At 40.6% G+C, this 18,226-nt stretch overlaps 1 protein-coding gene across 1 annotated transcript in view; it reads left to right on the top strand.

Moving 5' to 3' along the window:
• Positions 1-18,226, top strand: part of usp45 (ubiquitin specific peptidase 45) — a 33,516-nt gene that overhangs the window by 12,994 nt on the left and 2,296 nt on the right. Inside the window, exons 6-17 of the mRNA XM_069656914.1 lie at positions 78-229; positions 1,445-1,540; positions 1,906-2,036; positions 10,120-10,207; positions 12,747-12,828; positions 13,115-13,206; positions 14,722-14,778; positions 14,995-15,126; positions 15,327-15,993; positions 16,857-16,954; positions 17,103-17,189; positions 17,413-17,557. Coding sequence (XP_069513015.1) covers positions 78-229; positions 1,445-1,540; positions 1,906-2,036; positions 10,120-10,207; positions 12,747-12,828; positions 13,115-13,206; positions 14,722-14,778; positions 14,995-15,126; positions 15,327-15,993; positions 16,857-16,954; positions 17,103-17,189; positions 17,413-17,557 — 1,827 coding nt within the window. The remainder of the gene's footprint in view (positions 1-77; positions 230-1,444; positions 1,541-1,905; positions 2,037-10,119; positions 10,208-12,746; positions 12,829-13,114; positions 13,207-14,721; positions 14,779-14,994; positions 15,127-15,326; positions 15,994-16,856; positions 16,955-17,102; positions 17,190-17,412; positions 17,558-18,226) is intronic.

The following is an 18,226-nucleotide window of genomic DNA, read 5'->3' as shown; positions in this document are numbered from 1 at the left end:
AATTTTGTCAATGTTAACATCATCTTTAGTTTCTACTACTGTGCATCATTGACCTGTTTTTTTTTTCTGTGTTGTAGGCGCATCACCCAAGATCATCAAGCTGCAAGAGGAACCATCAGACAATACTGAGCAACCCAAAGGCAAAAGTCCAGCCGTTAACAGCACATTGGTCCCTGTCAAAGGCATAAACAACCTCGGTAACACCTGCTTCTTCAATGCTGTTATGCAGGTTGGTTTGACAAGCACTTGGTGACATAAGAAAACCCATACATATTGCTCATTTATAGGATTTTATTGTGCATTTTGAAACACTGCAAGATAATATAACACATGCTTTAGATAACTTTTAGTAATAAAATGGGTATTATTGAAGGTAAGATAAGATAAGGATTCCATTATAACAAGACTGCATAGCCCCCCCCCCCCCCCCCCCCCTCTAAAGTGCAGCTGCTCATATGTCTAGTCTATAGTAAACAAGATTACAACCTTACATTTATTGTCGGTGTAAACAGGCTAGGCCTAGAGGTCACTTTGCAAGTATATTCATTGCAGCAGTGAATGACGTGCTGGCTTGGACACACCTGTCCATACACGAGTGGCACTCAGTTGGTGCAGAGCATGTTCCCTACACAACACTGCTATACACCCTCCCCAGTCTTTCTCTGGTCGGTCATGGTGACTGCAAACTGACGTGCCTCTTCAACAATGAAGCTTTATTTTCCGCCATTTTGTTAATCACCCTCAGGACCTTCCTTGTTGATTGAAATTTGAGTTAGCCCGGTTTACATGCTTTTCCCTCCCTCTCACTGTCTGTTTGTATTGTCTCCTTGAAAATTGCAATCTTTCTGTCCAAAACACGTAATTGTCAGAGGATGAGCTGTGTCTGTGTTCACAATGCCAGCTCCATTGTGTGTTTTCCATAGCAACTGTCTTCATTGCCAGGATGTGACAAAACAAATATCCCTTGAAATGGAAGGAAAAGATGTTTCTCTAAAATGAAAGGACAATGACAGCTCGTCACCAAGGATCTTCTCTGTATTTCAAACTCACAGATCATGGTTAGATTTGAAATCCTCTTAAAGAATGATGAACTCCCAATTTTCCTTTATCCTACTTAAGTGAAGTTAAAATTTCACGAGGGTTTTTTAACTGACCATAGTGATCTTCAATGCCAAGTTAAGTTTGTCATATTTTTGAAGAATTCTTAAATTATTTTTTTTGGTGTCTTTTCTTGTCCACAAAAATGTTGCTTTTCATTTGATGAACAGTACAATCATGCAAATTACCAGTTTGATGATCCAGTAATTCTTTAAGTATTTATCTGCTTATCATTTGTCGATCCTTTCTCATACCTGAACAATAACTTTGTATACTCCGTGCCATTTACTAAATGGATGAATTGAAATGGTTGATTAAAGTGTTGATAATTCTGTTGCCCCAACAGAACCTGTCTCAGACACACATGCTCATCGACCTCATCCAGGAAGTGAAGGAGAAAGGGTACAAAATGAGGATCTGCCCCCCTGTCGAGTCCAATCTGGTACATTTTGCTGTCCAGCTTTACTACTCTTCATCCTGTTCAAACTATAACAATAACAAATAATAAATAGAATATTTGATGTCCGAATGTTGTTTCAATCTGACCCATCGTTACCTGTTAAAGCTATTGCATACATATATGAATTGACTCAGAAAATAAACTGTAAAAAGTAGTAAGAATTTAAAATATGTACATTTTTGGTTATTTTAGTAACTTTCCATGTAATTACGCCACAACATGTTTTAAGTAAATTATGAAATTCTTTAAATAAAAAACTAACTCTGAGTTTTCCAAAAATGTTATATAATAGGATCCTGTTGTGTTTATGTATTTTAAAAGTCTTATTCCTATCTGGTGTCTTCCAGAATCCACTGATGGTTACGCTGTCCAGTCCAGAGCCACTGACTGCGGCCATGTTTCTTTTCCTTCAGAGCATGAAAGAACCAGGAAAAGGCCCGCTTAGTCCTAAGATACTGTTCAACCAGCTCTGTCAGAAGTAAGGCGCTATTCCTTTTATCATTTGCCGTAAATTTACACAGGATAATACAATAGCTCCCAATGCAGCAAGCTAATATTTTGTCTCAGTAAAGTCAGATTATTGTTACTATTGCAGTTCTCCATCATCAAAGCAGCAGTTCACAACACAAGTGCTGCTTTTATTCTCTTACTGTGTTAGTGTCCACTTTAACCAGTCAGGCCCAGGTAGCACCTGATCCCATCTGGATCCTTTCTGGCACTCAACGTATTCACAAACAGACTAAAGGCACTGTGGCTGCAGCTAGCTGTTTGTAGCTAGCTATTCGTAGCCTTTTCTGCTACTTGCCACACTGCAGTGCCACCTGTGTCATATTTGATCCAGAGCAGGGCCTAACAGGCTTTGTAACAGACATCAGCAGCCCTGCATTTGTGAACTGAACTGTTTTGTTCTCTTTTATGTACAGTGTGAATGTTTGGTTGGCTGGGTTCTTATGTGCGCTTGGTACACTGCTGGTTGGGTCCACCCTGTGTGTGTGTATGTGAGGGGGGGCTTGCACTGTTTAGTAGTGCAGGTGGGTGACCAGGGCATTTGACGTTGGATGACTGGGTACATCTCTGGTGCCGCTTTGACAGTTATTCTGGTACCTAGCTTTCATCAGAAAGGCCTCTGTGTGTGCAGAAATGTGTGTATGTGGGCAGCCACCTCACCTGGTACCACCTCAGTCTGCAGCACACATGCAGGCAATTGTGCGTTCAGACAGCAAGCATTGCACACACCTTCATGCATTCATACGTGACTAATTTCAAGTAGGGCTAATCTATTCCACTGACATGCATTTGATTAGAGAGATATGACTTCAAGCCTCAGCACCCATTACCCATATGGTACACTTGCACCACAAATGAGCTTCTATTAAGGCCAATATGTGATAGGCTTGGGCGTATCCATTTTTTCATACAGTAATACTTTCTTGACATATTACTGGGGTATACGGCATATATATAACAGTGCTGTAAAAAAGGATTGAAGCGGCTGGTTGGAGGGGGAAGTCACTGTCACACATGTATGACATGGTTGTGCAATTACTTGGACATGTCTTGCTACACACAACGCAGGATTATATGAAATGATAACATGAATTATACGACTTGTAGATCTCAAGGCACACACATGAAAATAATAGCTTAATTGGTCGCTGATCCATCTGTCTGTTTCCGCTCTCTGGGTCAGTGCGTGTGCCCGTTTCAAGTTTTCAGGGCGCGCTCCCGCTGTAACACTCTGTGAGAGCCAAAGTGTATGCCGACTATTTCTAGCATGTTTCTTTTTTTATATGTCAAAAAGATATAAAGATCAGTCATCCACGATCGATTAAATAACTGGACACACTCCCACTGCACTCTCTCTCCAATACCTGAAGCACTATCTCCACACATGCTCCACACACTCACGTCCGATGGTGGGTCCATCCTTCCAATGCATTGATTGAGGTGTGACGTCTTCTGTTAAATATGGACCTTCTTATTCAGTTTTAAAACATTTTAAGTGCATTTTAGGCTATAGCCTAGTAAAGGCATTCAGGCCACTGCAAAACTTTGACGGACATCTCATGGACATTAATCATGGTCAGTGTTTTGTGTGAGCGCACATTCACCTCCATTAAGGGACCGTCACACACTTTCGTAGTTCGCCCTCTGTGTGCATTGTATCATTTTCAATGGATAACAGCCAGAGTTAGCAATTTGTTGACACTCCCTTAAAGTTTGGAGGACCGTTTGTTGTATATACATCGTTTATCTTTGTATTTGTACTGACACAGTTTATGTTTATTATTACTGTTTATTATTACTGTTACAATTATTATTATAATTGCATATATTTAATTTTTTTATATTTTTCTTTTTTTAAAGATTATTTTTGGGCTTTTGCCTTTAATCGATAGGACAGCTGAAGATAGACAGGAAATGTGGGGGATGCACTAAATGATCGGCAAGACCGGGAGTCGAACCTGCGATCAGTGCGATAAGGTCTGTAGCCTCTGTATATGGGGCGCCTGCTCTACCAACTGAGCTATACCAGCGCCCCTTTTTATATTTTTCTTATTCTCTCATTGTAGAAACCACACTCAGAAACAGAAATCTGTCTGTGTGTCTGTGTCTGTCAGTCTGGACTTATTTACTCCATCACCATTTTCATGTCCTACCAGACAACCAACACCTCTATTATACAACGTCTTTAACGGCGACCCTCTTTCACATGCGGCTCACCTGTAGCTATGAAAAGGAGATTGCGGGTGAAAAACTCAAAACGCGGGTTGTGTTATTTTAGCAACTTGATGACAGGTACGGCTCATGATGAATGTAAACTGAGCGGACACGTGGAGGGAGAGAGAAACAGAAAGAGCCACTGTGTGCAGTTTCATCTGACCGGTGAAGGTGTGTGGGGGGAAAAAGAACTGAAGAGAAGCAAGGTGAGCAGGTTAAAGTATTTTTGTGAGGATATATGGAGGAGAAGAATGAAACAAAGTTATAATGGAATTACAATATAACTTTCTGTAAATAGTGTGACGTATCGTTCGCTGTAATATGCCCTTTTTTGACAGTATTGAAATTCATACCGTCTGGATTTCTAAATACCCCGGTATACTGTAATACTATGATACCGCCCAAGCCTAATATGTAACTGATTTGGACATTCAGACACATACAAGTACAAGTATGCAGCCCTAATACCCTCTCACATTGTTTTCAAACTACACACTGGTTGGAAACACCACAAAATGCTTACTTGTGTGGGGTTTCCTGAATCTTTACCTTTTTAAATTTGTTTAATTCAAAAGCAAATTCAAAAAGAATTCCAGTAATTCTCCAGTCCCTGTTTCTCAAGCACGAGGAATTTTCTCTGTTTCACATATTGTCAATTGAATTTAACTTCTTGTCAGGCAAAACAAAGAATTTTGAATATGTGACCTTACACTCTGGATACTTTGTATGCACATTTTTAGTAATTTCTTACATTTTATAGACTTGGCATTCAATATGTTTATTAAAAGAAAGAAACTGAACAGATTAATCACTTATGAAATAACTGAAAGACAGCCAGTTGTCAACATTACCGCCAGCCTGTGAAGCCTGAAGACGCTAATGCACATTGTTTATGATGAAATGATGAAAATAGTTATCAGTAAAGCTTATGAGTGGTGCCTTTTACTAATGATTTGACACTTTTTAGGAAATTCTGATAAATCAAATGATCAAATGATTTCAATGGCTTTTTCATGAGGGCGGGCGTAAATATTCAGGATTTGGATAGACGAACTGGATGTTTAATATACTTTTAAATGCCTGATGCAATATTTACTAGGATCCACAAACTGCACTCGCTTTCTGACATAGCCTAAAATGCTTCTCCAGTACTCTCCTCCTCCACAGCAACCCGTCTACATTCAGTCAGGTCTAAAGCTTTCAGCTGAAAGTACAGGGTCAAGAACTGATCCTGTTTATTTATTGGGACATTTTTTCCATTTTAGTGACCTTTCACTCTGTGAATATAGCCGATATGTTGATCTTTCTCACCTGTCACTGCAAGCTCTTGTCACACAAAGAGGTTTTGGTCTGCCCTTGGCCTGTGGGGACTGAGAGCGATTTTTGTATTTACTTTAACTGTCTTTCTTAGTATGTATGTGTTGACAGGAAGGTCATAACCCTTTCTGGCTCAGTGTTAAGGCCAGTTTAAGTGTTTATGTATGACGCTGGATCTCTATTGAGCTTATGTTTGCATGAATGTATGTGTGTGTTTCCAACGCATTTGTGCACATGCATTTGACTCTACCAGCTGAGTACTCCACAGCCTGCCTGTTTCTCCTCCTCCTGCCAGCGGAGGGGGTCTGGTCTGGACTCGGACCAGTGCCAAGCTAAGTTGGTTGGATGGTCAGCACCACACTCTCTATCTGGTGCCAGAGAGTGTCCCAGCTTGTACTCAGGATAGTCAGTGGTGACAAGTTTAAGTATTTAATTAAGTATTTTTCCTCATAGGCACCTGGAGTCTAAGGTCTCTCAGGAGCGCTGCATTTCATTAGGGCCTGCACAATAAGAGAAAAAACTGGGATGCCCAATAACATTATTTAATATTGCCATGACAATACTACCTGGGATAAATAGAAGTTATGTGTGTGTGTATGAGTTGTTCAGCAACTGGCGTTCTACCATTAGGCGTGTATGACGCAGTACCTGAGCTTGTAACACTTTGTCTCAACTGAATCAAGAATAATTCCAGATAGCACAGGGTAAGTGTTGACCCTGACCCAAGATCATAATCTGATTGGCCAAATGATGTGAATGCATGGACCATGTATCCAGGGCTCCATTTAATAGCTCAGATGTTTGCATTTTTTTGCATTCTCTATTCAGCGCATGTTCATATTACGCTGACGATGAAAATATGATTAATCATGCAGCCAGTCTGCCTTTGTCAGTCTAAAGCATTAATAAGAAATTCTTGACAAAATTACTAGTTATAATACCATACCACCACATTATGATCAGTGTATTGGGACTGATAATATAGAACACTATGCATGTTTAATGCATAAGCTGGACAAAAAGGCCACACTGAGGCGTTCAGCTGCACCTGTTTCTCTCAAGGACTGATTCAATTTTCTGGACGGCCACTGGACATTTTCTTGTGTAAAAAAAAAAAAATGAAAAGCTTCTCCATCCATCTACTGTGTAGAAATCTCTACATACCCACATCTTTCAAATATTGTTCCTAAGCCTTTATGCGAAGCCTTACATCATTATAGAAAAAGCAAAAGACAACAATGGATTCCATCTAGTGCTCTGGCATCCGCAGCACATACACCCATCTACAGTAACACACACAGAGATAGGGCTGGCGTACAGGTCTGCTCGGGAAGAAGACCTCTTTCAGTTGAAGAAAGAAGCAGATATTCATTGTTGGTAAAAAGAAAAAAAAAGAAGAGAAATAAATAAATAATAGTAATTGTTTGTGAAAACATGCTACAATCTGATGATTAGAAACCATTCACTCTGATCTTACTATGAACTATGGAAGGTCACTTTATATCAATGATTGGAAAAATAGAATCTGTGCAAATGAGCACAAATGAATACCAAATGCATTGTTTTTTATAGAAGTTTATCTGGTTTTATCTAATCTATCTATTACTGGTTATCTCTATTTGCAGATTCTTCATAGAAATGTAGAATCTGTAGGCAGGGACGTGGATTTTAGTGATGGCAAGTATTCTGGTTTCCGCCTACACTTGTAGTTCGAGTAATATTGACCAATCACGTATCAGCAGGCTGCTGCGTATGCAGGAAAAACATTCCGTGTGGAAAGCAAAAGCAGGCAGAATGTAATGCGCAGTAATGACAACCCCGGCTCCCATCAGCAGTCATCTAACGATGATTTACTTTCTTATTAATCTCATTAAACAGACATCTGCAGCTAACAATCCGTTCTAGATCTAAAATATAACTTGAAACAAATTCCTTTGATAATGTGTCATAAAAGCTGTTAGCATTTAGATTTCCCATGTTAAAATAAACAGTAAAACACAAGAAAAACGTTCTTTCTGTAAAATATGCATCACGCGGAAAAGAAAGTCTTGACTGGAAGTCGTTTGTCGTTTTTTATCGCTATTAGTGTCTCTAAAACTTGCAAAACTTACTTTAGTATAATACTGTACTACTAGTAGAGTTGTGAGTTTTTGATGTTGGTTGCATAAATAATGGATTGCACCACACAACAGATGTATTTGCTGCTGCAGCACGGTTTGCACAGCTCTACAGTTGTGAGATGCACATTTTTTTATGTTGTAAATCAATGAGTCATAGTCCTATTTTTTTATGCCATTGTGTGAGTAAATGCTGGACAAATTTAATATGTGAACTGTGCGGGTACATTGTGTTGCTCATATGTGTGTGTGTTTTGGGGGGGAGCTTGTGTGGCCTTGTGTCTGGTACTAACTCATCCGGCTATTAATTGTGTTAGCACCGCAGCTGTTTGCATTGGCCAGATTGAGAGCAGTGCTACAGGGCCCTTCTGCTTCTCTCCACTGGGATGAGCTTCCAGACCTCCTCATACCCACTGATCGCAACCAAGCTTTTCATTTTTTTCTCTACACTGCTCTGCGTCTGTCTCTCTTTTCTCTCTCTCTGTTCTTTCTCTTTTGCACTTGTATCCTTCTGTCTTTTACTTTGTATTACTCTCCCTGTGTCTCTCCTTTGGGAGATTAACAGACAAGTAATCGTAACAAGAGTGAGACATTCCTTCACATGCTGTTCATTTTAAAGGCTGGCAAAGTAATGACATATGTGCTCTCTAGAATCCTCACCCCTCCACCCACCCTTCACCATGTGTCTGTCTCTGATGCCCTTTTCGTGCAGAGATCGTGTTGTATGTAAGAATGGGGGAGGGGGTAACTTTAGGCTCCTCCAGACCTCATTTTTATGACCTGTGTTAAAGGCAGGTGGTTGGCTATCTCTCCCCTAACCACATACATCCATTTTTGAGCCATGTCGGTTTGTCTCAGAGGGTGAGTGATTCATTATAAGTGTCCAATAAGTAGGATTATAAGCTACTTTAACAACTGTCCTCAAAATACAGTGGCCACATTTGTTTGCACTGGGATAAACAAAAAACACAAACAGCTGCCAACATTTTTTAATATAAAAATATATAAATCATTATCAGATTTATACCAGCTCAAAGAGCTGTTTCCTGTAATTCCTTTGAAAAATCTTGTCAATGACACAATGTTTGCCTCTTAAATCAAACAAGAAATCTGTTTACACTACACCATATCAGCCTAAAACCAGTAGCTTAAACTATAAGTACCAGTAACCTCTACAGAACAGTAAAAAGTTTTAACCCTCCACCCCAACCCCCGCCCTCCGAAACATCCTCAACACTTGACTGATGGTTTTTCAAATAGTATTTTGGCCTCTCGCTGTGTGCTGTGCCTGTCAGACCAACCTGTCCTGTGGTTATGTGGCTGGCTCGGCCCAACAGGTTGTAGTGGCTCTAGCCTTGGCTGCCCATCTGCCCCTGGCATCTGTCCTCACATCTGCTTTATCATGGACGGCCAGGGGACAGACCCAAGGAGAGGCTCCCCTCTAACTGCTATGGCATCGATGTCCAGAATGGACATCCACCAACAAAATACAAATAAAAGGAAATGGTCATAAAGTCATAAATAAAATGCCAGTATAATATAGCTGGTTTTTGACTATCATTATCTTTGTTCTGAAGGATAACTTCAGCCCTGTAATGAACTCCAGGGACATCCACTGGAACAAAGATTGTGTAAAATGGCTTTTCATTTAATGGATTGTCTTTTAAGAGATTGTTATTCAAAATCTGTCATTTTTGACAGTCTTAAAAAATGCACAAGGACAGGATGTTATATATTCAAATAACTGAAAGGGGTGTCGAGTGTTCCCAAAGGAACAGTTCGCGAGATTTTCAACCTCAGTCCTATCATGCTATTATGGGGAGCTAACGCCAGTTAATATGCAATTTCGCTCTGTGCCCTCTCTGCCCAACTACGTAAAACGCGTCATCTGGCGGAGGCCAGGGAGCTCGCTAAACTACACTTCTCAATCTAGGACGCCGCCTCCGATGTCATGTCTCGTTCAAAATCGTCGGGTTTGAAATGTAGACTGCAGACCTAAAGATTTTTTTAGACGATCCACCGGTATATTCTTGTTGTATTTCGGATTCTGTACCGCTCTGAGCATTTGCCTGCAGCGAAAAGTACATTACTCCAGCATCTCATGCTGGGCCGCTCCTTTCAGAGGGAGGCGCAATGCATGCTGGGTGTAGAATGGGCGACACCGCGAGCTGTTTGTACAACTTTCTCCACAGCTATGGTGGCAACTTCAAATATTATTCCTTCTATTGATTACAGAGAACACCAGCTTTGACTGACAGTGGCTTTTTCCAGGGGCAAATCTGTCCTTTAATTATGTCATCTTGTATTTGGTGCCTTCATGCATGTATATTTAGACATTAGAGAAGTAGCCTACTATCTGTGTGTTTTTATTCATGACCTGTACTTTTATTTTTTCTATTTTTCCAGGGCCCCACGCTTCAAAGGCTACCAACAACAAGACAGCCAGGAGCTTCTGCACTACTTACTGGACTCCATACGAGTAGAGGAAACTAAAGTGAGCTTACACACACACATGCATCACATGATCTCTTTTAATGGCATAAATAAACTCACACCAAAATATCATTAGAAATGATCAACACTAAATACATTCAGAATATTGAAACGTTCTTTCAAGGTTTTACTTTTGTTAGTGAAAAGTCCTTTCAATCTGCACAAAGTACCCCTTGTACTTCTGGTATGTGAGATGTCTTTTATGTGTAAAAGTAAGGACACTGTGAGTACATGCTTAGTCAGAGTTTGCCAAAAAGGGAGATTTTTATGACAATGCAAACAAACCCATCATTGTCTTATTAGTGTTTCGTGTTTATAAGCTTTTAGTACACTCGCATGCTGGATAGTGAACATGAAAAACATTAGACCTACTAAACATCACCATGTGGTCATTGTCACTGTGAATGTTTTAGCATGCTGACTTTAGCATTTAGCTCAAAGTAGCTGTGCCAAAGTAGCATGTATTAGATTTAGATATAAATACACATTGGTTTAAACTTGAATTACTAAGGTCTGGATGTCTGAGAACCTTCACAGACATTGGCTGTAAAATATTTTAACAAAATCCATTTTCATTTACACCAATTGAATAATTTAAACACAGAATTTAAACACTATTAAATCAAACACACTTGCAGAAATCCAGATTTTACTTTGGAAGCCATTAATCTCAGCTCATGGTAAAAGTGATCTTTGCCACTGACTTTTATTGTTGTCCTTACCAACCATCCATTTGTACAGTATATGTTATGATGTAGTTTAGTAGATATCTGACTTATTGTCCATTAAAATCCATCAGTGACACGTGTAGTCATGATGTAAGACATTGAGCTGTGTGTTTGTGGAAGGCTGTGTACCAAAGAGCTTCTCCTTGCTTTGCTAGCTTTGTGTTTTAATCCTATGGTGCCATGTTTTTGGCAAGTGCAGACAACCCCCCCAAACCCTGTGCAGGGGCAATTAGGAAACCCCACAGCAGCCCTTTGCAGCACTGAGCTGCCCCCCGTGGCCCTACCAGTGGCTACATGAACCAAGGAGGAGAAGTTAGCGGGTGTGTTTAGTGGTCAGCCACAGACCCAGGAGGGGCCGCAGGCTGGGCTCCCCTGCTCCCATTCAAACTTGTGAACATTGACAGTTGTGCCACTTATGGGACTTGCAAGTGGCACGACCGGCATCATTGTGTGATCTTGGGAAACCCACAGCTGCTGAATGAGCTCCAGGGCCGTCCCATTGTGCTTGAGGGTCACCCAAGGCCCCCTCCTACATACACACACACACACACACACACACGCACGCATACACAGACTCACTCATCATTCCCGTCTCCCAATCCAATCAGGGAGGTGAAGAGGGGGGTATTCATCCTCTATTCATTCACTAAGAAACTCATTTAAACAGCCCAGCACGTTCACAGATACAGTGGTATTTTAGCCTACATTGTTGAATGAACCTTTTAAATGAATTCTAGCATTAAACCACTTACTAACTTTTTATAAGAGTAAAATATGTTTTTAGTTTGATTAAGATCCCTTCCTCAAACATAGGACAAACATTTTCTTTCCATTCATGTACTCCTAGTTTACCTGAATTCACCTGTTCAGTTTGAATAGCCAAGTTTGAGTAAGTCATAAATAAATAATACACTCCCCTGTGTGAGAATGTGATTTAGTGAGTGTGTGTGTCAATGAGGGAAACTGGTGTTTTTGCAGTGGGTGTCACCAACCTTTTAGAGGCCCTAAGTGTTTGTATTTATAGGCCATTAGTGTCAGAGATCTAAATATGCTAATTTGGCCCCAGTCAATTATCACCAATTAGCTGAGATGGTAGGTATTACTCTCTCAGGGCATGTTCTGTCCTTCTTTGCCCCATCTTCATTTTAGTTTCCACCCCTGCACCCTTGTACCAGCAACCCCTTGCACCCCCCTATCTCCCCCCTCCCACAGCCCATCTTGTGTGGGACAGTGCATGCTGTTACATTTGGGACGGAGGGAGGATGGGGGTTACTGGTAATTAATTAGTAGGAGAGCCCCATTCTGGTTTGACTGTGCCGACTGAGTGGGGTGCAGGCTGGCCAGGGAAGGATTAACAGGACTTTTTGACCTAAATAGCCAGTCCAGTGCGTGGGTCCCGGGACAATGGGGGCTGACTGGTCTCGACCACAGACATAGACCGTGGCCAATTATCTATTGATTGCTGCTTCACTGTGGCTGTGCCTCTTCACAGCTCTCTCACCAACACACTCACTGACCATGTCACCTTCAATAAGAGGTCCCCATGACGACTCACACACACACATGCACAGCTAATTAAGAGATTTAAATGTTAACGTTTTTAGACAAGCACAATAATTATTTTACACTAATGATGCTTGTAATAGGTAAACCTGTCAAACTGAGCTGGAGGCTACATTTTGATATTTTACTAATGGATGTAATAGAGAGAATTCAAGAAAAAAGTCATTTTTATTTAAATGATTGTGTTCACTTTGCCTCAAGGATCACTTTGTCTGCATTGTTGTATACTTTTCTGTTTGTTGTTTTCAGAGGGTGAAAGCAGGAATTCTGAAGGCTTTCAATAATCCCACAGAGAAGACCGCAGACGAGGACACCAAACGCCAAGTCAAAGGTGCAGATGCTCATTACAGTATATACAATATGGCTTAGTTCAATAGTCCCATCTAGTGGTGGTTGATTGAAACACAGAATAGTGTAGTACTTATAAGATATAGCTCCAGTAATACCTGCGCATTATATAGAAATAATGAATAGGATCAGTCATGTACCTGCTTACTGCCTAGCATGTCAACTCTTCCTCCTGATTTAATGGCTTTTTCATGGTTTTATTGGACTTATTTGGATGATTCTTTATTACTTTATACTTTATTGTCAAAACTATGTCTTTTTTCTCCCAGCGTACGGAAAGGAAGGTGTGAGGATGAACTTTGTTGACCGCATCTTCGTAGGCGAGCTGACCAACACAATTATGTGTGAAGAGTGTGAGCATGTAAGTGTATGTGGCTGAAGAACCACTGGGTCGACATGTTAACATGTTCATCCAACCTTGCTAAAGACAGTATTTGCTTCACTTACATGTAAAAAAAAATTTTTTTTTAAAATGTAGAAATGATGGAAACTGTATGTTTCAGTTGTTAAAGCAGTGTGTGAATCACCCCTAACCAGGAAAATACAGCAAGTGATTGGACGAATGCCTCTGCGTCTAGGATACCAGTTTTCTTAGGTCCATCTGTTTTGGAGCTTAAAGTGATAATCTCGAAGATCTCCAGAGGAGAGAAGCCAGAGGGGATCAAATACAGCAGGTGTTTCAAGTTGAGCAATATTTGAATGACAATTCCTCGAACTTATTGTCTAAAATCTGTAGGTTGACCCAAGAGGGATCCATACCCACAGTTTAGGAACCACTTACAGTGGGAATCTCAAAGATCTCTGTTTTGTTCTCTTTGGCAGCACCTAAGGCGATAAACGGTAATTGCGGGAGCACACTTACCAGATATTCAGACAGTGTGTGACATCCACGGTTGGCTCCGGTTGTAACTCTTAATTTTCCTCGCTGATGGTTGCTTTCTTTTTTAGACTGTTTGCTTCATCTGAGCGTCAAATTTGTTTCTTTTTCTTTGGATTTTCACTTATTTTTGAAGTTGTATCTGTAGTCATCGATCTTTGCTTTGTTTGTTCAGCCATAGTAGATTACTGTTTACGCGCAACACTTGCAGAGACCGGAAGAGCAGCCGCTTAGCTCCGCCTACCCTCTCTGACATATCAACCACTGCTGGGTGATGGAAAATGTGTCACTAACTGGGCGCCGCTTGTGATTTTTTTTCCACGAAAGTCGCCACAAACACCAAGTCCTTACTGCAAATGCAAAGGCTTTCATCAGTGGACCATCGGCTCAATCACCATTGTGTTCTGTTACCTCATTTGGCAATAGATAGTGACTTAACGGACAATTATTTAAATGAAAATCTTTGAGATTAGCACTTTAAAGTTTCAGACCAGAACTGTGACAAACATGCTAGCTTTTAAGTGTGGTGGCAGAGCTCAGTTCTAACTGTCTGTAGTATAAGTGCAAAAGTTTTAGATGGAGGCTTAAAAACTATGACAAAAACCAAAAACTACAACAATTAGAACAGTGTCAACTTTGAAACTCTGAAAATGTGTTGAGAAATACTGTAAAACAAGCGCTGAAGTTATGATGAAGGTAAACTAAAAAGTAGAGCCTTTCATTTTTAAGGTCTATCAAACACTGAAAGCCTTCAAGTGTACATCTTGCAAAACCATTGTTCAAGCTCTGAAAACAGAGAACCCATTCAACTTTTCTATGCTTTATTTTTCAGTTTCAAAATATGACATTTTATTCATCCTATATGAAGTTGTAGAGAAAAACAACATCTTCCTCTCAGACTTGATGCAAACCTGCTGTTTCTTTTTATTAACTGTCTCTGATGTTGTACGTTTATGAGTGTATGGGTTAATACTGACTTACGTGTGGTTTCTCTTTCAGATCTCCACAGTGAAGGAGGCTTTCATAGACATATCTTTACCCATCATAGAGGAGAGGGTGAGCTGTTATAATTGTTCATAAGAAGGGTTTGAAGGGTTCATGATTGTCACTCTCATACTGTACACCTTACTGAAGTGCCACAGATGTTTGAGAGTTGGCAAGATTGGCTTTGTGTTTTTGACGTTTAATAGTTCTCAGTAGAAAATGTCACAACAACAACTTATTGTTTATGTTTCTGCTACATATTGATGAAGCTTTATTTGTTGTGCTCAGATATCCAAACCATCCAACCCTGGCAGGCTGGGGAAGGGCAGCAGGGAGCAGGACACACTCCTAACTCACAGTGACCAGGTTCTCTCTGCAGCCCATTCTGTCAACAGAAACACTAGGAAGCTAAGTGGACAGGTACAGTTGCATATGTGATTTATGTGAGTCTTATTTGAAAGTGATTTCTTTTACTGTTTTTATGTACGCCACTCGTACAGTAATCTGCTAGGTTTGTTATTTGAGCTGTATGAAACATAGCTTTGGAAGTCATGAAACATGAAACATTGGAAGCCTGCCTCTCTAGGAGGGGTTTATTTCTTTGTTCTGACTTCCTGCAGAAGCAGCAGAGCAGGAGGTCCTCGAGCTCTGTGGAGGAGAAGGGAGCAAGCTGCAGTGCAGAGCGGCCAGAGGAGGAGGGGGTAGCAGGTGGATCAGCCCGTGGTATCTCAGTTTGCAAGATGGCCGCTGCCGGCAGCCTATCAGATGGCAGCGAAAGAGAATCAGGTGCTCAGGACAGCAGCAATGACGCTGACAGCGAGGCCTCAGAGAGCGAGTGGGCCCCACGCATCTCCTCGTCCAGCCACGGCCATGGACACATGTCAACCCCATCCTCAACTTCCACACTCACTCCATCTCCCACGCCTGTCTCTGCCTCCTCCCCATCGTCATCATCCTCCACAAGGCAAGGTGGTGCTGTAGAGCAGCTAGTTACTGCAGTGTCTAAAGTCAACCTCGGGTTCACTTCTGGGGACTGCTCTCCTTCCACGCACTGTTCTGCAGAGGAGCAGGGAGAGACACAGTCACGTGATAATCTCCACCATCAACACCACCAGGGGGCCTTCCAGGTGTTGTCCCACAGTTACACACCCAGCTCCAAGGAGTGCTCCATCCAGTCCTGTCTCCATCAGTTCACCTCTGTGGAGCTGCTGATGGGCAACAACAAGCTGTTGTGTGAGAGCTGCACTGAACGCAGACACAAACAGCTGCGCAAAAGCAGCTCAGCCGGTAAGACAAAATATCTGGAAGCATAAAGAGCTTTGTGAAGTTCCTTACCTGCAAATAATTGATAGGGTACAGTATCATTACAATATTATAACAATAGCTGCTCTGTCAAGCTCACGAAACGGTGCCATTAATTGTAAAGAGGCAACACAAGAGGCACATATACAGTCACGAGGGACGGGAAGTGGACAGTTAACAATAACATCAAATTATATGATTTATATTTACTGGATCATTTATTTATTTCTTCACTGGAAGAAATACCATTTCAGCTTTGTCCTCTGTCCTCCATCCTAACATGTCTAATCCTAACCCAACATTAATGAGGCGGTGATGACTAAATTATCCACTGAAAATAGGTTTATAATATATGTACAAAGGCAAATGTTTGCACACCCAGTTACCATTATAAAAATATACAGGCACAGATTTTTGATCCCATGTGCAGAGCCCTCCCTGTCCTTCATGGTGACGATAGCACTTTGTATTTTTGCAGGTAGCAATAGAATGTAACAATGACTTGTATGATATGGAAAAGAGTATAAAAGTGCTTCTACAAACTCTGCTGTGGCTCAGGAGGTCTTCCTCCATTAATCATGAGATCAGCAGTTCAATCCTTGGCCTCAAGTCCAAGTGTCATAGGGCAAAATACTGAACTCAGTTTATGTGAATTGGTGAATGTTGAAATGTAGTGACATTTGGGTGGTTGGAAAACCAGAATTTTGCCTTTTACTTACTATTTTCTGTGTTTGTCATAGTTACTTTTTATAGGTAGATTCATGACTTTGTTTGAATAAAACAAAAATCATGTTTTAACAATTAAACTTGACATTTTTGTGGTGTTGTTTTTTTGGTTGTTGTCATAGATAAGAAGTTGGAGAAGATTTACACCAGCGCGAGGAAGCAAATGCTGATATCGTCGCTGCCTCCTGTCATCACATTACATCTTAAACGCTTCCATCAGGTGAGTCTTTTCCTGCCCTGCATTTTACTAGGCAGAAAGTGAGTTTTTGCATTTGATGTTTGCACGTATTCACAAACACTGACTGTGATGTATTTTGGTGTGCAAGCCTAAATGTTAATGTGCTTTGGTTCTGTTTTTGTAATTTTAGGCAGGGATGAATTTGCGAAAAGTAAACCGCCATGTTGACTTTCCCCTGATCCTGGATCTGGCTCCATTTTGCTCAGCGTCCAGCAAGGTATACAAATGCAAAATCAAAAAAAATTTAGATTAGAAATTAGATGAATTAAAATATTAAATGTATTTATAAAAACAGGATAATTTAACATTACCTTACTATAACAACTATACATTTATTCTTGCTTCAGTATTTAATTTTGTGATGAATGTCCTTTGTAGGTACTTTCTCCTTACCTTTCCTCCTGCTCCTTTTTGCTAATCTACTTTCTTATCTTTGCTAGAACCTGGCTGCCGGTGAACGTGTCCTCTACAGCCTGTATGGGATTGTTGAACACAGTGGCTCAATGCGGGGGGGCCACTACACTGCATATGTAAAAGTGCGTGCTCCCCAGAGAAAAACAGAACCGCACCACAGGAACCTTTCAGGTAAGTGCTCTCTTTTATCTATACTGTGATTGTGTGTTTATTTGCTGTTAATGGTAGCCACCAGGAGAGACCTAACGTATAATACCCTTGAAGGTATCTTCTACAAAGCACATGCAGAAATATAAGTTAAGTACTACACTGACTGCAAGTGGAAACCATTTGCATCTGGTACAATTCAGTGCCATACAATCCTCTTCAGCTCTTACACAAAATGCAGAGCTAAATATTGTTTAGAATCAAAAGAACTGATCCTGATACATACACTGATAAAATAAGTAAACTTGGTAAGACAAATACACGATTAGTCTGTCAAGAAAAATGAAACCTGCAGAGCATTCAGCAGTTGGATTTTACACAGGATAAACAATTAAGACGATTTGTCTTTCTGTTCTTTAAGAATTCTTTACCTCAGTTCACGTCAACATTGTCCTTTAGATGCATGAGAACATGAAATGCATTATATGTTTTCTATCTTTAGCTTTTTTTTCTGATCCAAAAAATTATCTCTTCTGCGAGTCAACTAGGACACAATTGTTTTCACTGTGAACAATAAACACCCAAAAATGTGGAACCCATGCAAAATATGAGAATATCCCTTTAAAAGATATGACCCCTTTAACGCAGTTCTACACTGACATTACCAATAAGCTACAATACTTGCAGCTTGAT

The sequence above is a fragment of the Semicossyphus pulcher genome, unplaced genomic scaffold (assembly GCF_022749685.1).
Source record: "Semicossyphus pulcher isolate SPU_LCO1_2020_fin unplaced genomic scaffold, fSemPul1.0.p SCAF_9, whole genome shotgun sequence".
NCBI lineage: Eukaryota > Metazoa > Chordata > Actinopteri > Labriformes > Labridae > Semicossyphus > Semicossyphus pulcher.
Note: the sequence above shows the minus strand (reverse complement) of the source record. Positions and strands in the feature narration are given on the sequence as shown.